The 23408-nt window shown below is 38.6% G+C and overlaps 2 protein-coding genes across 5 annotated transcripts in view; both read right to left on the minus strand.

Moving 5' to 3' along the window:
- Positions 1-12481, minus strand: part of SLC30A10 (solute carrier family 30 member 10) — a 22495-nt gene extending 10014 nt beyond the window's left edge. Inside the window, exons 1-2 of the mRNA XM_026846006.1 lie at positions 11676-12481; positions 8265-8278 (exon numbers count right to left, since the gene is read on the minus strand). Of these exons, the coding sequence (XP_026701807.1) occupies positions 8265-8278; positions 11676-12120 (459 nt within the window). The 5' untranslated portion in view covers positions 12121-12481. The remainder of the gene's footprint in view (positions 1-8264; positions 8279-11675) is intronic.
- A 3809-nt stretch (positions 12482-16290) lies between these two features.
- Positions 16291-23408, minus strand: part of EPRS (glutamyl-prolyl-tRNA synthetase) — a 39170-nt gene continuing 32052 nt past the window's right edge. For all 4 annotated transcript variants that reach the window (XM_026846504.1, XM_026846501.1, XM_026846502.1 and 1 more), the window contains 4 exons: positions 21374-21534; positions 20334-20412; positions 16930-16994; positions 16291-16658 (listed from right to left, as the gene is read on the minus strand). In XM_026846504.1, coding sequence (XP_026702305.1) covers positions 16508-16658; positions 16930-16994; positions 20334-20412; positions 21374-21534 — 456 coding nt within the window. In that variant the 3' untranslated portion in view covers positions 16291-16507. The remainder of the gene's footprint in view (positions 16659-16929; positions 16995-20333; positions 20413-21373; positions 21535-23408) is intronic.

Raw genomic sequence — 23408 nt, forward strand, 5'->3', positions numbered from 1 at the left:
GGCCTGGGGGACCGCGGGGGCGCCCCGCCGCGCAGCCCCCGGGGCTCGGGCGTCGACAGGAAGGACCGCGGGTCGGGGGAAAACCATGAAAAAGCGAAATAAACAGGAGCCGAAGCGGCCGTGCGGAGGCGCAGCCCTGGCGCGGCGGCTGGGGAAGGTCCCGCTCGGGCGGGCAGAGCCATCCAGGCGCGGGTGCCGCCGCGCCGGGCAAAGGCGGTGAAGTTTCAGTGGCGGATCCACTAATTCTACTCCTTCGGTGCTTTATCGGTGGCTGAAGTACCAAGCCGAAGGATAGAGTGCCATCTACTGAACCCGGTAATCGCCCGCCGCTAGCCTTAAAAAAGGTGTGTCAAAATACTACCTAGGTGCATGTGACTCTCTCATCAACAGCATTTCATGCATTTTCCCAACCTACAGAACAGTCTATAACAAGCATAATAAGTGAGTAAACCTCTGTCTTGTATTTGTAGGTGATTTTTTTCTGTTACGACAGTCCTTGCAAAAGCGATGCCCCTGCATGCAAATGGCAAAACGACAGAGCTGGGCTACTAATGCCGCCTTTCAAGATGATGGAACCAACTGAATAATCAAATCAATAATCAGTTCTGGGAAATGAAGTAACCCTCAGCTATGGGGTTCTCGGTAACGGAACTGAGCCCAGAAATGACACAAAACCTAAAGAAAATAATGTCCTTAAAATTATGTCCTGCAAGAGTCTGCAGTATTTCAGTTACGCAAGAGGCACACCAGTGCTGGAGTTACTGCTTCAGCAACTACAGTTTGCACTGAAGTGCCACATCAAACATTTCACCACACCTGAGAAAGCATACATCACTATCAGATAATAAACCAGCATGGCCAGGGAAGTCTATTGTGTCCCTCCTAACAAAGGTGGTGTTCTCTACAACCAGAAATTCATTAAAAGCCTTGGGACTTTCCTCTTTATTCTAACTCTGAAGCAACTGCATTGGTACTGCTGTTAATTGAGTTTCATCCCTTTACTCGAATACCTCTTTTAAATGAGGCCTCTCAATCCACCCAAATTCTGTGTATATAACCCCATCCTTTCTTGCGTATAACCCAAGATGTATCTTAACCTCCAGAGTGGATTTAAGTAGCCACTCAGGGGATAATCTCCCATGTATCTGCAAGGATTAACGCATACAACTCCCAATTAACTGGAGGTTCTTGTACATGTCCTTCACACATTCAATGCCCAAGCAATGAAAGTACCTTGCAATATTAAAATTGACAAATGTGCAAAAATAAATCTATCAAAAAGAACCTTAACAAAAAGACAAACACAATAGTGGGAGTGTATAGCATAATTTACATCAACACACATTTCAGCTCTATAATAACATATATCAACATAAGCAGGAGAGATTTATAACAGTTGCGCCAAATAAAAAATGTGACATAGGTAGAACAAAAGAAAAATATGTAAGAGTTATAGGAAGTTAAACAGTCTATTAGATATAAACTTTAAAATGACAAGCTATATCATCTTTAATTAATGAAAGAAAATTGTGCCTCTGGCACTTTAAAAAAAAAATAAAAATTCACTGAAGCCCAGCTCATTGCACAGGCACAGAACTGAAGCAAATTTCCAATGGTTCTTATTTTAGCAAGATGTATAATACAGTAGCTGCAACATCCTTAATCCTCCTCTGCAAAATATACATTAATTCTCTTTAGAAAAAAAAAAAATAATAATAACAACGTCATACCCTGATCTCACTTCAAAAACATAAGAATATCACGGTTGTTTTGAAGAAATAGTGCTAAAAATATTATTTTCAGCAAATAAGGCTGTGACTAAGTCCTCTAACATGGAGCACTATTACAGATGACTCACAGAAGAAGTCAGAAGCAGTATGTGCTCAGAGTGTTAGCTCTGAAGCTGTGTCTACTGAGCCACTGATTCTTCCTTCTTCTGCCTGTCAAGCTCACACATCTCAATCTGCTTCTCACGATACAGTGTCGGGCTGAAAGCCGCACACTGACATAGGAACAGAGCAATGTCTGTGCTGGGTTAGACCAGAGGTCCATCTCTGAAGTGTTTCCAGTTCCTGTCTCCATCTTTTGGAGATGAAGGAACCAAACCTGCACAGTCTTCAAACCACAGGTCAGTCACAGATTCATATAGAGGCACAGCAAAGGTCCTGACTACCTCCTTTACTCTTTCCCCACATTTGATTCACTTTTATCTTCTGAACATTTAGCAAACATTTTTATGGAACTGATCATTCTCTCCTGCTTTTTGTTTCTCGTCTTCTGACCAGTTATTTATCCACGCAAGGGCCTTCCCCTTCACACTACGGCTGCTTAGAAAGCCTCTTGCAAATCTAAGCTTTTGCTCACCCCACTATACATACAAGCCTCCCTGGCCCTCTTTATCCAGGTGCCACTATCACTTCAAGACAATCAACTCCTAAAACTGTCATCTGAACAAAGCTACACAAATCATTCTTGTTCAGTAAGTCGTTGCTTTCAATAACAAGAATAATTAATTTATCTCAATCTTCAGAATGAAGTGTTATCCCCATAGCTCTTTTTGACCTTGATCTTCTCCCACATAGTCCAATTTACCAGGGTTTTCACTCAGGCTCTTCCCACCTCGCAGGCTCTACCATTCCCTTTGCACCAATCTACTTGCAGTATCAGATCAGTTGATCTCAAATCCTTTTAGAAAAGAACTGTGTTTCTGGTTGGTTGGAGCGTGCTTAGCACCCTCCTGTGTTTCACACTGACTGCAGACATTCAACAACATAATGTTACAGTTCCACTTATTCATCCAGTACTGAGATTGCCTGAGCAAGCTACATACTATTCAACAGCACAATTAACCTAAATAACAGTCTCTCTGTTTCTAACTATGCTGAGTTGGACAAGTCCCTCTTAGGAGGTTCAGAAAAGGTTGTCCAACACCTCAATTTTCTGAATTATTTGCCAACTTTAGTTTCAGCTACTATACTGCTAGAAAAGCTGTTCTTGCAGTTTCCTCATCCTAATCAGGAGCAGGAATTGGTAAAATTCTTATGAACTAGTAAAATTTTTACAAACAAGACAACTTTCCTTCTGAACCCGAAAGACAGAAAGCACTCCTGTGAGCTTCAAGGTTTCTGTCTAGCAACTTTTAAAAGTTTTCAACACACCATTTTTTAACACTTAGCCATTGGCATTCAGACCCTCTAGCCAAGAGGCTATCCCCACCTGTGGCCATAAGGAGATGCTTAGATAATAGTAATAGCAGGGTAAGTATATATGATACTTTCCCATAATACTCTTCCATCCTTCAGATATTTTGAGATCAAGTGAGTTTCTGAGCTAGATATCTGCATTTAATTGCCCTCAGTGGATTTCTCTACCATGTACTAGCCGAGCCTTTCACTCACTGATGTAGGCTTCAACACTGCTTGGCAACAAGCTCCACACATCTACTCATGATGTGAAGAATTGCCTCTTTCTCTTTGTTTTGAACCTGGATCCTGCTAGTTTCATTTAATGTATCCTTGTTCTCATATCGAAGAACAGAACGAACACTTAACTATTGACCTTCCCTATGACACCCTTGGTTTTGCAGGTTTCTGTCACACCCTCCCTCCTTAAGTTACCCATTTTCAAGGTGATGGGTTAAAATCTACTTAGTTGTTCCTTCCAGGGAAGCCAGTATCAGCCTTTGAAAGCAGGGTATCTCTGTATTATTATGAATTATGACAACAGTAAAAGCACTTTTCTTCCACTGCTGAATGAAGAATGATAATAAGATCACTCATAGCTTTGTGGTGCTATAAAATTTGGATAGTAAAAAAAATAATGAAAATAAAGAACCAATTATAACACTGCAATTAGGAGAGATCACTCTTCCTCCTGCTTATCAAAGTCCTGGAAGAGATTACTTTTTAACCCATCATAAAAATTATTTACAAAAGATATTTCAGGAATGATCTGGAAGAAACCAGAGAATGAAAGAAACAAACACCCACACATCACTGTACGTGATAAAGGGGTCATGTCTCTTTAAGTCTGCAGGGAGAAAAACAAGACATTTGCACTAAAAAGCTGAGGCTGATCCTAAGTGCATTACATCTAAAGGCAGCATCCCTAGCTGTAAGAGCCTCAAATGCAATGAGTGGGTGAGAGTAGACCTTTGAGCTTCATTCCAAGACCTAGTGACAGCCCTAAAAGCTCTCGTAAACTTGTGAAGATTGCTTCTTTAAACTAGGAATGCTGGGCCAAATTCATAGGAAATCTAAATTAAAACATGCTTGGCTTCTGCTACAGATAAATTGATCACAAAATAAACACCAGCCAACAGACCTTGTTGCAGAAGGTGGCTAGTACAAGAATGTTCTGTTTGCAGGTGTTTTGTTCCATGTTGTTTGCTCACTTTATTTGTATCTCCCTCTCGTTCCACTCAGAACCGTACCTGCAAGAGGAAGGTGGGGTTTCATGGCATATGCTGAAGGGTGGACGAACTGGGAAATCAGTTCCTTAGGTCTGCTTCAATCGAGGGAGCAGAAACCTAAAAGTTAGCCCTCCAGCAACAGTTCAGCAGTCTGGATGAAAATGTTCTCAGGATCCTCAGCAGAGTACAGAGGTGGATGTCCCTGGCTCTTTTTAATCACAGCTGTGCCTCTACATGACGGTCCTGATACTGTCCTGGGGATAAACCATGGGCTAGCCTGACACAGAATGGATTTTTTGTGCCCTTCCAAAAAGGGCTTGAATACACTGGTAGGTCAGTCTGAAATTATAAACCTGTGGGATTATTTAGTTCCTAGCCTGGAATGTCTTTTTTCTATTTTAAGATGGTGGTTTAGTTTGTTAGTCACAAACCACCATTCTCTGCTCTTAATATCTAGCATAAATCATGGAATGGTTTTGGTTGAAAGGGACCTTTAAAGACCATCCAGTTCCAACCCCCTGCCACGAACAGAGACACCTTCCACTAGACCAGGTTGCTCCAAGCCCTGTCCAACACTGCCAGGGAGGGGGCAGCCACCACTGCTCTGGACAACCTGTGCCAGTGCCTCACTACCCTCACAGTGAAGAATTTTTTCCTAATATCTAATCTAAATCTACCCTCTTTCAATTTAAAACCGTTACCCCTCATCCTATCCCTACACTTCCTGATAAAGAGTCCCTTCCCATCTTTCCTGTCACCCCCTTTAAGTAATGGAAGGCCTCTATAAGGTCTCCCCAGAGTCTTCTCTTCTCCAGGCTGAACAACCACAGAAAAACCCCAAAAAGGAATGTTTTACATACTTTAATACATATCCAGTCAGTATCTGCTCTAGCACCTGGATAAGTGCTTCCCTGAATATTTCAACTACTTAATAATTCACTTTTTTAAAAGTGTAGTTCTGTTAAGTTTCTCATATAAATATATTTGTGTGTGTATATGTATATACCCATATAACCCTTTCTACCAGGACGTACCATAGCATGTTGCAAAGAAAGTGAAGAGGAGAAAGTCCCTCACTGATTTCATCATGGTAAATTAAATTTGAGTCCTACTGCAAAACCTTAATTTTCTATCCTAGCAGCATTTCTAGACAGAAGCTGATACCAAACATCTTCCTGTAGCAAACCCTCTGCAAAATAGATGTCCAAATAAAACAATTGCAGTTAACCTATATAACACGTCAACCTTAAAAACCCCTATTGTATTGAAACTGTTCATGACTTTGAACTCAGTTATCTTACAGTCCTTTTATTTCCTTACAGCTCACCACAGATACTGTGATGTAACTCAGTCAGTCTATGCCTTTGCTATGAAATTGGTTCAAGGTTGAGAGCGAATGCAGTACCCAAAGTTCAGTGGCACTAGAACTGTTGGAATCTAGGTTCACAAGTTTTGATCTTACCTTTATGCTGTTGCATAAACCATTCAGGATGCTTTGCTTGATTTACTTATAGACAAAATTTTTGTTCTGCACTTTCCATTTTCACCAAAAAGTAGACCCGAAACATTTGCTTTTACTTGTTTTGATGCAAAATTTTGTCATTTAAAACAATTGGGGAAAGTAAAATATCTCCTCCTTAGATTATTTTCTAGGTTTCTTTTAAGAGAACAAAGCATTCAAAACAGATCTGAAGAAAATTTAGTGAAGCATGTTGCTAAATAAACTTTCATGGTGTCTTCCCATCTGTCTTGCCTTTCTTAAAGACTCTGTATTAGAGCTTCAGCTAACGTAGGTTAACACAGATCTAATTATGTTTGGGGTAGCTGCTTAGAAAAGCTTTGGAAGAATTTGGTGAGGATTACTTAGCACACTATTAAACTAAAGAAGGCCTTCAGAAAAGATATGTGTTCAGTCTTAGGTATTCTGATAAACAATTACTCTGAGAATTTCTCTTGGCTTTTTTATTCCATTTGAGAGGACTACATCCAGTAATGCTGTAGAAATCAAAGCCAGAAAATCTAAATATTTGGTTAGAGTAGGCTTTGTTTACCTGCATGCCAACACACTAACACCTCTGGGATTTATGGAAATAAATGCATAAGGCATATGTTCCTTCATTTATACATAGTATTTTGGCAAGTGTTTAGGATTTGGATGCCACAGTGTACTACACAGGCAGCATAAATCCATGAAGATGAGGATGTACTGTGTGAATGAAGCAACTGTCTGTTGGTAAATTCCGGTGCTGCGCATTCAACAATCATCTGCCTATGAATGAAGTCAGGGGATTAACCGGCATGAAGTGTTTACTGAAGGGTTGGTGTTTTTGGAGGAAAATAGTATCAACTTAGTGAAGATATACTCAAAAGAGGGGTAAAATAGAGGTAGTAATGCTGATCTTGAGGAAAAGCTTTCAGGCTTTTCAGGTGTGAAAAGCACAGTAAGCCAGAGGTTTACTGTTACAGGTGTTACACCCAATGTTCCTTCCCATTCCTTAAAAAGGTCTCCTAGCCGTTAGACTGGCATAGTCTGGCACCCCTTCAGCAATACATTTGAGAGAGAAACCAGTTCAGACCAGGGAACTTATTTTTCCCTTCTTAAATGCAGGTGAATTAAGTGATCATAAAATTCTTCACACTGACAACATAAGAAACTGAAATCCTCTGTTCTGGATCTCTAATCTACAGAGCACTTTTGTCTCCTGCAGTATACTGTATACTATATTGTTGGGTCTGTTGAACCAGAGAGTGCTGCTACTAATACAATTATTTTTCAATACCTGCACACTTCTGCTCACCAGGTCTCCACTGGGAAGGACTATAGAGCATTAAGATACAGGTCAAGCAGCCACTTACCCACTTATTTTAGCCTATAAGTGTTCTCACTTCCCCTGGGATCAGTATGTTTGCAACAACACATGTGAAAATTGAGTTCAGAATATTATTGCAACAAATCCTTCCCAAGTCACCCAGCCAGTTAAAGACAGTGCCTCTCTTCATTCACACATGTATACCCCCAAATCTCTCCTACTTATAAAAGCATGTAAAAAAAGATATGCATCACACTAAGCCTCAGAATAAACAAACTCACTCTGCATAAGGTCCAGGAGGAGAAAGAAGGTATGTTTTCCATTTATGTGACTGCTAGCTTACATGTCACCTCTTATCTGAGAGGCAGGCTACTGGTGCAGTGAGATAGAAGAGTCAAGACCCAACAGTGTCACCACATAAGCAGCTCACACACATGCCTGCTAAATTTCACTTACCAGAATATAAAAGCAAGCCACTTGGCTGCTAACACAGAAAGTGTTTCATTTAATGGGTTGTGAACTGTGCAAAGACAATGAGGTCTCTCATGAGAAGATTACAGGTGTTTCTCACAGCCCCAGCCATTTTATGGGTGATTCAGTATCAGCCAGGTTGGGCTGAGTGACATCTCCATTTCCTACTTCCCCCCCACCTCCCTCTACAGATCACAAGACAACGGGACAAATGTTTTCTCCACGTTAAATCTTTATTAAGGTTCTCAAGACAAACAGAAAAATTACTATTATCAGACTAATGTAGTGCTTTACAAACTGTGCCCGTCCTAACAGTTTAACGGTATATAAATAAGTAGAAGAGACAATTACAGTGAACTACACAAACATGAGTAAGCTGATCTCACTGTGAAGTAAAACAGGCTTCTGTATTTTTATGACTGTCTATAAAAGGTATGGCGAGTATTAAAGTTGTCTGGTATTTATTAAAAGAGCCTGATTTTTTTTTCAGCTGCTTATTACTTTGCCATATTCTTCATTTTTGTGCCAAAACTTTCTGTGTAAGATGGAAGACATCAAAATTGTCAGAAAACTCTGGCTAAAGCTGCTCTGTCATTTCCAACAGCAACAGTAAGAAAAGAGTTTTGTGAATGTCAACTTCTGGCAAAAGTTTCTTAGGGAAGCTTTAATACCTCTATGTTTTAAGAAGTATTTCCTGGTTTTTAAGTCAAAGCAATAACTAGCCTGTGCTGCCCTCCACACTGCCACAGATGGCCCAGATGGCCCAAGTACTTCTTTCTATGCAGCAGTTCCTTTAGAGAGCGTAGAAATATTTTATACCTGTAATGGCTGCTCTGGGCCAGCCTCAAAAGAACAAACAGGGGCGCATCCTCCCTGTACTCTTGTTGACCTCTCCTCTTAGTCCTAACATACCACGGGGAACCACACTCTCTTAATCAAGTGCAAAGATGGACCTAGAGGGCAGAGAGACCTTAATTTAACCTCGTGGGAAGAGATGGGTGCTTACAGGTGGCAGAGGAGACAGATGGGAATTTGAATGATCTAGAGAGAGGCAAAGGGGGACAGCAGTAGATGAAGACTCAGCAAGTCAGACACAGAGCAAAAGGGTAGCAAGAACCAGAAAACAGAAGGGGGAGAAACAGAAGAGTAAGGAGTGAGAGGTAAAACAAACCCAGCTCATAGGTGAAGGAGGGAAATTGGGTATGCCCGGATAAGCAGGGATGGCAACCTGGAAAAACACATTTATACTTCCTCAACAAGAATATTTGTACTGAGGTAAGAACCTGAGGCATGGATGTTGCAATGAGCTAAATGAGGAGTACAGAAGTAGGACAAGGGAAAAGGATGGAGTGGTAGATTGGCACCTGCAGACACCACCCTCTGTGTCCACCAGATCTCAGACCTTGCTAGCAACGCTCGTAGGCATGGCTACGCTCTGTCCCTGCTGTCAGCAGCATCTAGAAAACCCACCAGCTAATTTTTCCATCCCTGGCAGTAGACCATGCAACAGGAGTAAGGTGAATTGCTGACTGTTGCGATTAATCGTGGCACTAATCCACGTGGAAGAATTTGCTTCAGTGGATTTAGATGTTCCCACTGCCCTCAGCACCCACAGTATAACACTAGACAACTGAACCGCTCACTCTATTTTTTGCTTTATATTCTTCAAAACAATGCAATCACATACAGGAGGGGAGAGTACTGTTTAAATCCATTCACTGCTTGGGGAACAGAGATTTGAAGGCAGCTCTCCTGCTTCCCCAGAAAGCCTAAGAGCTAGAGGGCTACTCTACAAACCTTTACCCTCCAGCGAACCGTCACTGATGTCAGGAGATTGCTCAGGTGTCACTGAGGGCATTGCTTGTGGACAGTCAGATTACGCCAGCAGGATTCAGAGACCATGTCCATCCACTGTAATTTCTACTAATGGTGCTGACGTACCAGAAAATTTACCTTGACTTCTGTCTCCAGGAAAGAGTTTCCTTTCCTCATATACAGCATGACAAGAGAGAGACGTGGAATCCCTCTTTTTTTCATGTGTTTTAATATATACATAAAATATACATAACGCATATAAGTGTACTTCTCAGAGTACAGCTATTTGGGGAATAACATTCCCTCTGAAATGTTCAGCTCAGGTTGGATAGAGAGAGAATTAGAGGAAATAAATGTGAAATTTTACTTGTGTGGATTATAAAATCAAGTCCAGAAGAAATGAGCATTCCCTCCACAACATGACATTGTCTTGCCTGTAGACATTACCACAAGCAGAGATTCACTGTATCAGAAATAGGCAAAACCAACAAATCTATACACTGTGTTTATGGGATGGTACAAAATTCATCCCTGGCTTATGCAACTGAAATTCAGTTGAATGCAAAGTGGAGTTGTCAAGTGTCTGGATGTGAGTCTATTGGAAGGAGAGGGATGGCTGTGTTGTTCCAGAGAGTTGTTAGGAGCAGGACCCTGGAAATCCAGTGAGAACAGCATTTACCTAAACATTTGCCATTAATTTCAGTTAATTTCCTAGTTGCCTGTCTTTTTTTTTTTATGTGTTCCTCCTCCCTGACCATACAGAGGTACAATTTTGGAAGCTGTCTTCCAAGAAACCATCATAAACAGAGACTTTGTCTGGAATTGCTGATGGTTCCTAACATAAAAGCCCATTAAATCCTCCTGTGAATTACATATCAACACTTTAGTCTAAGAGCAGCTCAAATTTTAAACAGTTGGGCATCTAAACTAACAGGCTGCAAAGTAAGTTGTGATACCGGTTTTAGTGTTATACACCAGTAAAGTTAATGCTTCAGTATCATCTGGAGGTACCTTTAATAATGAACAGAAATCTCCCATTTTAAATTCTACAGAGAGCACATTAAACACTGAAATGTAAACTAAGAAACTTTTAATTTTTAGCTCCAAAGCTCCTGTCCAGCCTGAAAGTCAAATATAAGACTTACATTACCTCACCTAGAGCAGTAAATAACAGCAGCTGCTTTATTAGATGGGTTCTTTCAGCTTTCCCCCCAGGATGTCCAGTTAATGCATTGCAAATGTCTGGTTCCTATCCCAACTGAAATATTCGTATTTTTAAGAAACATGTTTGTATGTGTGTTTATATATATGTACAGAGAGAGAGTGTGTATTTATATATATGTACAGAGAGAGAGAGAAAACTCTGTTGTATCTTATGTCAAGTAAAGTGAGATAGTTTCTGCAGGAATAAAAAAAAAAAATCAGTCCCCATCCCCCCTCTCAAATATATAAATTTTGAAATCCTATGCAAAGAAAAATAAACTGAAAGTCTAAATAAATATCTGTGTGCTCAACAGAACCTTCTGAAAAAGATTTCTATAGCAGAATATCCCTGTTTCTCCCCTGCATGCTCTTCAAGCACAGTTTAACAAACATCAGCAAAGAATACTTCAGCTCTGTATTCACAGGGTTTTGGCTCAGCATCCAAATATGCTCAGAACAATTTTTAGCCCCAAATCAAGGAAGACTGAGACTCATTTTCCATTTACCTATTGTTGCATACAAACTGTGAACGCATCTCAAAAGATAACCATGTCCTAGACAAAAATTATAGAGTTACTAAAGCATTGGGGGTGAAGATTGTGGGTGGGTGGTATTTCAGGATTAGGTATTTCTTAATAAGTAACTCCTTAGGGTGGTAGTACACTTTGTCCCGTGTTTGGCCAGCAAGTGGATTAGGGAGAAAATTTCTCTTGTAGATCACTGCACACTTTAGAAAGTCAATGCATACACTACTTAGACATTACTTACTGAGAAACACATGTGGCAATAGCTAGAAACGTGTATGGTTTCAGGCATAAAGCCCATAACCCTTGCGAACAAAAGAATGAAGAAAACGACAACGTTTTACTCACCTGTCTCAGAGAAGCAGTAAATAGTATTTAGAAAGTCGTTAAGCAAAATTGTAGAGGGCTGGGAACACTGAGCAACTGCATTGGGTTATTTACCTGTTTCGGTGTCTCCTTGGGGTGCACGACAGTAACAGCAGTCCATGAAGATAATGTAGTTGAACACATTGAAGAACAGACCTGCAATCCCCACAACGAGGACGAGCAGTGCTTTCTCAGTCTTCTGAGGATTGATAAACCTCTTGATTGCCTCAATGAAGATGCTAAACATCAGAGCGGTGGCAAAAACAGAGTTGCCAAAAGCTCCCAGCACATCTGCCCGGCTGAAGCCAAAAGTGTTAGCCTTGTGCCATCTGATACGACTGAACCTGACACCAAACAAACCGATGATCATGGAGATCAAGTGAGAGAGAACAGCAAAGGCATCTGAAGCTAAGGAAAGAGAATTGCCAACGTAGCCTACTGAGATCTCAACAGCAAAAACCACAAGGCTCACCACAGACATGAGGATGAGCCTGATGCTCCTGCCCGAGTAGCGGCCCATTTCTGGGGCTCTCTTCCCCTTACTGTGAGGTTCTGCAAGACGGAGCTGTGCAAGGAGCAACTCACTGCCCTCAATTCTGCCCTTCACCTGTCAGCGTTGCTCACATGCAGGAGCCACTTTTATAGGAAGCAGTAAAGCAATAAATCAGTTTAAAGGGCAGTTTAGCAAGATTTGTCATGTGAAGACAGCCTGAAGACTCCAGTCCCGTAGGGGTTCCACCCTCAGGAGTCTTTTTTTTTTTTAATTATTTCTACAAAACCAAAAATAAACCAAGGGAAACTACTGGAAGCACCACAGCACTTGCTGCTCTACCCAATGGCACTGTTCTGAAAAACTGAATAAGGCCCAGACAGGAATGCACAAGAAGGTGGCTCAGAATTTTAAGCAGTTAGAGAAGCATTTATTTTGCATAAAATTCTCATTTGATGTCTGTTTCAGCCATTTCGGTTGCTTTTAGTACTTCAGCACTGAGAAAATACTACTACATGCCTGTGGAAGAAGACATATGAAATCCATGCTGTATGGACATTATTTTTAAGAACACAGTAAATATGAACTGCTTGTGAGAGTCATGGAACATGCTGTCCACAGAGCAAGTCTCAAAGACAACTGAAATGAATTTCCATTTTATCAGTCTGGTGTTTTCAACTGCTTGTACTTTTAGCCCATGGAAATGGAGCAAAGTTGGAGGCCGTTTTCTAAATATGCAGCCAGTAGACACGGAAGTTGAGCCTCGACAATAAACCTAAAGCGCATTGCTTATTGCCCATATAGAAAACCCTTGACTATCTCAAAATCCCAAAGTAATCTTCATACACTTGCAAGGAAGAGTCAGTTTTGGGAAAAGCACAACCAGAAGTTAAGGGGGATGTAAGAGCTGCAGAAGTCTTAGCTTGTACTTGATGCCATTTCTGGAACAGAGTAAGAACCTGATGCAGTAACTATTTTTTGTCACTCGTAGTACCTGCTGAGCTCTTGGGTGTATGCACAGTTTATGCACACTCACAAACCATGGTGAAGGAAAACTAGCTGCTAATAGCACACTAGGCAACATGGATGATAAGACCAGGTGCCTTCCTTGAAAATTTTATGATCCAGTTTTTGTTTGAAATGCACATCTGTGTACATATATATACACAGTTAGTTACAAGATAAAACGGAAGGAAATTGTATCAGTATAGCCATAGATAAGATAATAATACTGATAACCTGAGCTGACCAACTGTCCCTGCTGGCCTTAAGACTTCCCAAGGTGAATTAACTTTAGGTTAAAAACTCAAACACCCACCTGCAATTTTCTTTTTTTTTTTTTTTGCTCATAGGTTCCAACAGCCAAAATATTTATGTTTAAAGTCCAGGTTGTTAGAAGCCTTGCCTGCCAACGATGTAACTTTTAACATTTAGTCACTTGTCTACCTATACACTGCAGCTGCAACTCTTGAGGGTTCCCCTCCTTCCCCTCACCACTAAACCTGGTAGGGTGAATTAGTAGAACTGACTTCAACATTGAAACTGGTACTTGCTCTTCTTCCTCTTCATCATCTTCCACCTGTGTTACTGCCTCTAGTGCAGCTGTTTCTAAGGTGTTTTCTTCCTTCAACTACTTAGTTATTTTATTACCTGAAGTACAGAGCATGAAAAGTGAGAATTTTTTTTCAAGTTATTCTCCTTTCAATGGGAATAGATCAAGATCAAGCTTCAGAGCTCTCAAAAGTCCTGCCTTACACAAGGTTTTGATTACCAAAACAAGACCTTGAGCTAAACGAACCATTCCCTCTATAGCAGAGCTACAACGCTCAAGTGTTCTCTATTTTGTCAACGAGGAGCAGAACCATGTTAAGGCAGTTCACCTGTATCCCACCTTACTATGCTGTTTAACACAAATTTATCAGTATACAACTATAAGAACTAAGGAAAACTAGATTTTCAGTTCTAACATAATTTAATCAACTATAGTGTATTATTCTGAATCATATACTTATTTTCTAACAGATACAATCTACTAAGTCTGAAAGTTTTCATACCACTACAATTAAGAGTATGGATGTTTTTCTAATGCTTTACAGATAAGCTCAGATGTGCTTCTGGTGAAAGGATACTTGTCACAGACATGTGTGTCTCCCAGGCAGACATTAGCCTCTCTGTGGAAGACCACCACAGATATCTGCAGGTGAGCCATCCACATTCCAGACACTTCAAGCCCTACTATGATCAGGAAGAAACATGCTGGGGGAAATAAAGAAAACAAGAAAGAAAAAAAAAAAGGGGGGGGGGGGCTAGCCTTCTGTAAAATCTCTGGCTTCAAACAAACCCCTTTGTAGGTTGAAAGCAACTAATTTCTAACAACACTGTCAACATGTTTACTCATGAATTTGATCCAGTCAACTGGTTGAAGGTTGGCTGTTTGTTCAAACTGATAAGGTTGCAGCACTGTTAAGAGACTGCATTTAGTTTTGCCTTTCCTTTGTTCTGCGCTATTAACAACTTACACATCTCATTTTTAAAATACTGGTGTTGTAGTGTTTCAATGGGAGCTGAAAGTGCTCATCTATTTTTTTTTTTGCTCTTTCAAAAACTTTAGCACGCTCCTGTCTGAGGATACTGAAGCTGCTTGTTGCCACCTCTCCCCTTCCCCCAGCACAAGTGAGCTGCAGAGGCAGTACCTCTGAAGACTAGTCTTAGTTACCCACCATTTGAGGCTGGGAAAACATCACTCTGGTACTACTACTACTTACGCTCTTTCTTACTTTGATATCATTCCAGTCAGTGTCGGCATACCAGGATAGGAAGACCTTAGGGCTGCTCTTCTGGTACATCAACTGAGAAGGAAAGATGCATGCATACTCTGACCTACAGTTCACCAAATCCTTTGCTCATTACTATGTAGTGAGAAAATACCTAGACAGAAGAATGCAAGATAGATGATTTTAAGATGCAATTGAAGCAAACTGTACAGGACTAACCATCATCCAAAGAATATTACAGAGAATTTCCAAGTGCTCAAGCAAGCTGATCTGAAATATTTCATCATTTTCACAGTTTTCTGTGAAAAACTGGGGTATTATCACAGGGTGCATGGTCCTAAACTAAACAGGCTGGTTCAAATTTAATGTTCAAAATTTTGACTAGGAGGGCTGACCAAAGGAATCTAGGCAAAAGCAAACATTTCACATGCTTTTGAAAAGCAGAGAACTGTGAAGATCAGGGAATAGCACTGTAAGTCTTCTTATGTTTAAGACTTTTAAGACGACTGATGCTAAATAAAAATAGGGTTTTGGAAACAAGCAGCCATGTAGTATTGTCCCAGGAAGAGTTTGGGGAGGATCTCACTGGTCCAACTTTTTAATTGCCAAATTTTCACTCAACTCTTCTCAGAAAAGGGGGTTTACTAGACAGCCTTCAAACACACAGGCGAAAAAAGTAACCAATTAAGCATCTGTCATCCAAAAGTTATTTTGTGCCAGGGCTATCTTTTTTTTTTTTTTTTTTCTTTTCCTAAAGTTAATCCTATGTTCAGAGTGGAAGTAACTTTATTTTTAAAATAACTTAACTGCAACATCCAGCCTTCTCTGCTAAAGCAACACATAGTAAGTGCAGGAAAAGCAAAAAGCTTTTATGAAACATACTATAGATATAACCACAGCCTAAAATCTTTGGCACTGCAACTACCTCTCTTCAGATTGCATTTGCATTACTCATTGCAGTATCACTGCGAGACAGCTATAAATGCCAGTTTATAAGATAAGAGAAACAGGGCTTTGCAAAATATCTGCAAGAAATGGCATTGGCCTGCATCTTGCTAACACTGTGGCATTTAATCTAAGATAGCCTTTCAAACTTGTTTTATGATCATGTGAAATATATTCAGTGAAACACCTGGCTCCAGACTGAGTTTTCAAAAAGGGTAGCGTTTACCATGCCTACAAGTTAGCAGCAAGTATGTACTGAAAACTGAAAAATTTGAAGTCAAAATTACAAGCAAATGTTTTATCTATAAAGTTTATGTTGGCACACTAAACTGTACTGTAGAATGGTTATGACATTCTCTCCAATTTTTCAGGCATCTTCTTAATATACAAGAAGATATATGCACCAAAACAGAAAAAAAGACATAAGCAAAGGATACCTATCCTTCCCATTGAGCAACGCAGAAAAAACAACCAAGGCATATTACAGCTCACAATACATGTTTATTATTAGAGATGTTTACAGAAAAGTCTGTGAATTACTGCTAGCCTAAGACTGACACTGGGGGGGTTTATGGTTTATGGCTTTGTTTTTTGAATCATTTAAAAAGTCACAAAACCGATTAAGTTTGGGGGCTATTTCAGTCTTATTAAAAAAAGTTCAATTCACAGATAAAGGAGAAGGTGCTTTCACTAGTAATTTAGTAACTACGACCAAATAGGGTGTAAAACTTGGCAGGGTTCTTGCCGCAGACACATCTTGCCCCACACTGTAGTTCACGGAGAGGCTGAAACGGTATGCAGAGGCTTTTTGCTCCCATGGAGGGGGCACCAGGCTCAAGATCTTGATCCCTGAAATAAAAGCACACTCATAAAGATATCCTTTTATTTTAAAATAATGATGCAATGAAGTGTGTTATACATAAAATCTCAAAAGCGCACTAATTAGTCTGATAGTTTCAGAATTAAGGAAGTAAACATACTGAATTACAGAGGACAGCAAGAGTCAAGGGTGAGGACTCTACATGAGTAATATACCCAGAGGTATCTTACATTCCTGCTTTATATTCAAAACATTTTGATTTTAATCTTGGTAGATTCTCTCTAGTTCAGTTCTAATTACCTGGCAGTGGTCTTCTTGATCCAATCTTCGCACTCAATTTCCCCACAAAAAGGGATTTGTACAATCTGAACAGGATAGGGGGGAGAAAAAAAACCAACACACAACAGTTTTATATCTAAAAAAAGTCATCCTTATCTCTGGAAGATTCCTAGACCTTAAGTTCTCATGTACACTCTAAGTGGGAAAAGTTCTGATAGCTACAATTAAATTTCAATAGCAATTTCTCATGAAAGAAATAGATAAGCACAATCATCCTTCCCATAGTGCAGCATGTAAAACCCTATACAAACCCAAAGCAGCATTTAAATCAAGACAGGGTGCTGATTTTACTTTTTTTTTTTTTTAACCCAATATATCTTCCTTCTGTGGGAAGTATAAATACTGATTTCTCCCAAAATAGTCACTTTTCAAGAAAAGTTTAAGACTTTCAAACTGCAGAACAAATGCTTGCTTACACAGTGCAAGACAGTGCTTTCTTAATAAAGTTTCCATTTTAATGCCATTACTATGAATTTTCATATTTTTCTGAACAAAACAAGGAGATAAGTATTTTAAGGAAAACAGAATTGTCAGCAACACATTTTTACTGGGGGCAGGGGGAAGTGCTATGTATTTTCCCGTTTCCCTCACTTAGCTTAACTGAAGAAAACTGAGAAAGTTGAAACAATAATCTCGTACACTCTTCTCAGTACTACTCTTAGCTATTATAGCAAATCTCTTTCCCCAAGTTTTATATTCTATTCCACTGATTTTTTTCCTTTTTAATGGACTTTCACAGTGAAGATTCTGTTTACTGCTAAAAACTATTACTAAAGGAAATCCTAAAAAAGATTACTGTAAAAACACACCCCCCCTACACACATTTGAACACTCATGTAATGCTAATAGCTGAGACCAACAACAGCTACCAAAAATCAGCCTCCACAGTCATTTCAATTCTATCCTACCTGTGAATAAAGTTTGCTCATCTGTGGCTTTCTTCCACCAAATTTACATTCCTAGTGCAAAATTCTTAATTTGCCTTGAACTGGAACACACCTTTAGTAGACTTTACTTTATAGCTCCACTTTCTTGCAACTGAAAAAAGGAACTATTACCACTCCACTATACTGTTCGTGCATTAATCTTTTGCTAGTTAAATGAAACTTTGTTTAAACACCTGTGCAATTATTCTTAGAGTTTCAACTAAATTTTTCATGCAATTTAAAAGGACACAGAAGCAGTCTGCATTTTTAAAGAGCTAACAGTCTATGCTGCAATTATAGTAAGGGGAAAACAGCAGCAGGAATTAAGCAGGAATACTTCAGCTTATAAATTTTCTTCTCAAACAGTAGTCAGGGCTAACAGTGTAATTTCAAGAAATTACAGAATACATATGCTATAAAGTTTTGTCTATACAACATACATAGGTAGAGTGAAACAGTCAAAATGATGTATATGTCCTTTTTTTCATTTCAAATATGCTGATTATAATCAACTTAAATAACCTAAGTACCAAAATGGTACAAGTACCCAACTTGGAATGTAAAAATATTTTTCACATTTCCAAGTTCAACTACACTATAACTTAGAATATATTAAGAGTTCTAAACATAATACAAATAGTTTCATTCTTTTGGCCCTCTCTAGAATCTGGCTGTACACAACAGTGAATATTGGACAGGCATTTTACCCTCCTCATAAGCAGAGGTTATCATTTCGAACCTCTGTGATAGGAGAAGAAAGGGGGTTCTATAGTATTTCATCAGATTTAAAGGATAATAATTTCTGTGCATGTACAAATACAGAATTAGCTTCCTATTTTATTCCTACTCTTGGAATGAGCTTGACTCTTCATTTCAGTTTATCTTTACACAAAAGCTTACTGCATCTCTTAAGGGTTTTTTTAAGAGCTTATGTCTTCCTCGACTGTTTCTTTATCCTGAAGACAGTCAATCATAGTTTCAGTTAATTCCTAAAAGATATGTAATGGCACATCTTGAGATCATAATACATGAGAGCAGTAATACACTATAGTTGAATACCTCTGCAGAGCACAGCTATTTGTTAAGCAAACACTAAAGATTTTTGTTTTTTAAATCTATAACCAGAATTGTCAGGTGCTTTACAGACACTTGCACCAAGTAAACGATACTTTGCAGTCAGTAGAAATAGTTCAGAGCTGTTTGGAAAGAATATTTCACACTTGTATTTAGTTTTGCAGAGGAAAATAAGGCAGTACTACTTTTATAGCACCGATGGACAAAATGTTTAAAAACTCTATATCCTCAACTTTGTAAGCATGCTCAATCAGTCCCTCCTCTAAAGGTCATAATTATTCCTTTAAATCCTGTTATAAATTGAATTAAAGTGCAATAGAAATGCAGGAAAAGAGTGTGATGGAAGGTCAAGCCTAACCAAGAATAACTTACAAATATTTTGGAAGTTAACAAAAGTACTATGAAATCTGGGCACTTGTGCATTTTTCATCTGAAATTCTGAAATTTTCAGAGTAGATCTAATTGGTACAGAAACCCCCCTGCTGAGCTCTTTTTATAAAATTTTTATAGCCTTAATGATTGATCCTGGGGATCCTACTACTTGAACACATTAATCTGAATATACAAACAATTTGACAAGCTGAGGTTTGTGGCAGAATTTAAGGGTTAAGAGCTTCAGTCAGTAGATCTTTGAAAAAGCAGCAGCTTGATTCTCTACTGAAGATTTAATCTCTCATCTAAACTTCAAAGAACTTTAAAGTTTTCACAGATCCCTAGATCAGTAGAGCTCAATCATCCACATTATGGGTTAGTTTTACTACCAATCCAAGGCGATTTCTGACTTGCAGTAATTCTCAATGAACCCAATGGCTTCTGCTCAGGTCATAAAGGTAAAATCTCTTTGACGTAAATTGCATGTACTTTAAACTCTTACTTGGCCCCTATGACAAGCTTTGACAAGTGTTTTTCACTGTATGCATTAGAATAATGCCAATACGTTTATTTTAAAATGAAGTATTTACATTTATCTCTCTGAAAAGCACTTTCTGATAAAAATTCTGTGATTCTTTGTAACATTGTAAATGCAAATTACCAAACTGCAACATCCTAAGACACTTCAAGACACCCTATCACCTCTGATATAGGACTAAATTTTGAATGGTGATAGCCTGAACACCACATTTAGTAAATACAGTATTTTAGCAAAACAAGTAAGCAACACGTATTGCAAATTTTGGGAAAGCCAATTAATTTTTGTGCAGTTTTACAGAAGAGGCTTCATCTGCTTGTGAGGGGAGAGTTCCATAAAAACCACAACAGTGTTTATATATAAGCTTTAAAATTTCTAGCCCTGATTATCATCTGTAAAGGGACAGAAAATGTGTGAAGGCACTTACCAGGATAAAATGAAGTAAATTTCCTTACCTTTCCTGAATCAAGCTCTTTCTGAAAGTCCTCCATAGTATTGGCCACCACCATATGACTGTTTAGGTCCTCAGAAGCTCTAAGAAAAGGAAAAAAAAATTAATTCAGTCAGGGCAGATTTATGCACATAACTTCACTGGCCAAATGAACTAAGTTTTCAGAGTCAGTCAAAACAAAAAGCTACAAGAGAAGCTACATATTCATTCAAATCTTCCTAATCAAGTTATGTCTTTCGACCACTTCTCCCCTCAAAGAGATAAAATTTTCATTAATTGCCAGTGGGGTGGTGTTCTTTAGGTTGCTACATGTTTCACCATGTTAATTCACACTGTTGTGCATGTCAGTTCAACACTGACCAGCTGTAGTTAGAAACAAGCACTACAAATGTAGATTTTTCCTTTTTAATTATGTTCTAAATAGCAAAATGCTTTTTAAAGCAACTTTGATCACCACTTAAAAAGCAGGAAAACTCATGTGCCATGGTGCTGGATCAAGCAGCCTGTTCTTTCTCAGCGTACTTACTAACAACAATTTGCAATGACATGCAATGGATTTTGGCATATGCAATAACTGCAAATAACAGTTCCAAAAGCATTTGATTGCTTATAAGAAAACAATCCTATAAAAGTCAGTAGGATATAGAGTCTTGAAATACACTTCTGAACACAGAACTTCAACTACTTAAGTTTTTTGGACAACTTTGTATCTCTCAAAATTTCCTACCAAAAGCACCTTTCAGAAATGAATCCTGTGCATTATCATCCCATTAACTTTTTATGGTGCATTTGTTTATTAATAATTCACATGAATTCAGGAAGTATTTAAAATAAGTTCACAACTTTTAACATTCTATTTCATGAGCACAACAGGAAACTTCTATCACTATATGTGAACAAGTTTCAGAGGCAGAAAAATAAAGTGTCAGAAAGATGGGTCTAATTTGTCTTTCTCCACAGATAGACCAATAATGTGAGAAATTCTTCTGACAGGTAAAATGCATCTCTGATTAGCACAGCCATTTACCGTGCCTCTCAATTTACCTGTTATAAAGGTTAGCGTGGATCTCCTCCAAAATCTGCTTCAGTCTATCTTCTGCTTCATGTTCAGAAAAGGTGAGCTTCTGTCCAGTGTCTCTTCTAACAGCTACAAACTGTTGACTCTTCATGTCTCGTGGTCCCACTTCAACCCTGACTGGAACACCCTTTATTAAAAAAAGTTAGAAGTTATGATGAATAAATCATTCTCAAAGAGTTCATTTTCTCTTGCTTGATCTTTTTTTTTTTTTTTTTTTTCCTAAAACCCAGTCTTAATATGGAATCACTTTACACATTTAAGTTTCTTTGAAAAAAATCAGCATATATTCCACTGCTTTTATGCACATCTATCTTTCCCCTCCACACTCTCTTCACTTGTGCATTGTACCTTGCTCCAACCTTGCTTCACTAGCTTGGAGACTGCATCTGTGCCAGCACGCAAGTAATACTAAAGACAGTTAACACACAACTGAAACTACACTAAGACAGTTATTCCAGATAGTACAAATCAGAGATTTAAAGTCTGAATAAGATATCTGTAGTCAGTTTAATGTTCTAGTTCATCCAATGATACGTTTTAATTCTGTTTTCACAGAAAACTTTCAACCGTATGAACAGCAAAAGTTCTGTTTAATATATCCCCAATATCAGCATTAATTGCATAGAATATTTGATTACAGACAGTTGGTTTATGTAAAGGTTTTACGCTTCATAAACTTTGGTGATAAGAACCATGTAATTTCTCATCTCCTATATACTCCCAGACAAAAGGAGTTTCCATTTTACTAGTCAGTTAAGAGTTTACTGAGTCTAACTTATTTTCTCTACATCTTGCTAATGGGTGTCCCAAGCTGTACAAATTCCTTCATGGGAAATAAAGAGAGTAAGTGCGAATGCATTTTGGTGGGTGGTTTTGGATTTTAATTTCCCCATGGGAAATCTAATCAATAAGTTAGAAAGCTAAAAGCATTCTACAGAGTTCAACAGGTGAACAGGAGAATCAAAGACATTTACCCAAGCTTTCTACACATTTTGTGCTCTGGAATCTCTTTCAAGTTCTCAATTTCCAATACAGGTTCCCTATACCTCCACTCCCTTATTTATTAAATGATGATATATATATATGATGAATATCAAATCTGTCTGAAGAGTGAAATATCCATTCCTCTACAAAGCTAGATAAAAAGCATTCAAAAATGTTATTAACAGGCAATTTAAACAGAACATTCTAATTTATGACCTACAAAAAAAGCTGTCTCCATAATTAAAACTCAGCTTGTACTTTTTACCCTATGAAATTCCTTATCCATAAAATGAGTGCACTTCCCCTGCAATAAGCCTGAAGATGCAGTTCATATATTATGCTGGACACATTAAGAAATTTTATAAAAAACACCAAGTTTGCCCCATGCTGTGCCTCCTTGATAAACCTAATTTTATTTTAAAAGTATCCCAACATGGATTCATGGTATTAGAGCTCCTTTTATATAAGGGTACACAAAGGGAAGAGAACTTGGACGTGATGGGAACCCTCAACAAATCAGGGAGTTTCTATCATCTTACACTTATGAATACCATACTGAAAGTAATTTCAATTTCAGAACAAAGACATGATCGATCCCTAACATCACTCAATTTCTAGCTACCACTGTTTCATTTTTCTCACTAATTTTGTTTTACAAAAGCTTCTTATATTTGATGGAGTAAAAAATTGTTCCTCTCAACTACTATATGAGGGGAACATGGTAATTTTGAAACCAAAAAAATATTGCTCCTTTCTTTGTTGACGCTATACAGGTTTATCGTCTCTCTTCCACTGTGTGCAAAGAAGGCACTGTTGTGACACTGGAGACACTTAAGTATTAGTACAAGTTTTTAAACATGCAAGTAATTTGTACTATTAATTTAATTTTCTAGGTATATAAAGTGGAGACTTAGAATTTCAAAAGGGCGCTAATGACACAAAACCTAGCACTCAGAGCAAGTCTCAGAAAACGTCTTTTCTTCATTTAATAATGAAAGCAATCACTGATTGTCAGGC

Source organism: Athene cunicularia (genome assembly GCF_003259725.1).
Source record: "Athene cunicularia isolate RWA chromosome 3 unlocalized genomic scaffold, athCun1 chr3_part1, whole genome shotgun sequence".
NCBI lineage: Eukaryota > Metazoa > Chordata > Aves > Strigiformes > Strigidae > Athene > Athene cunicularia.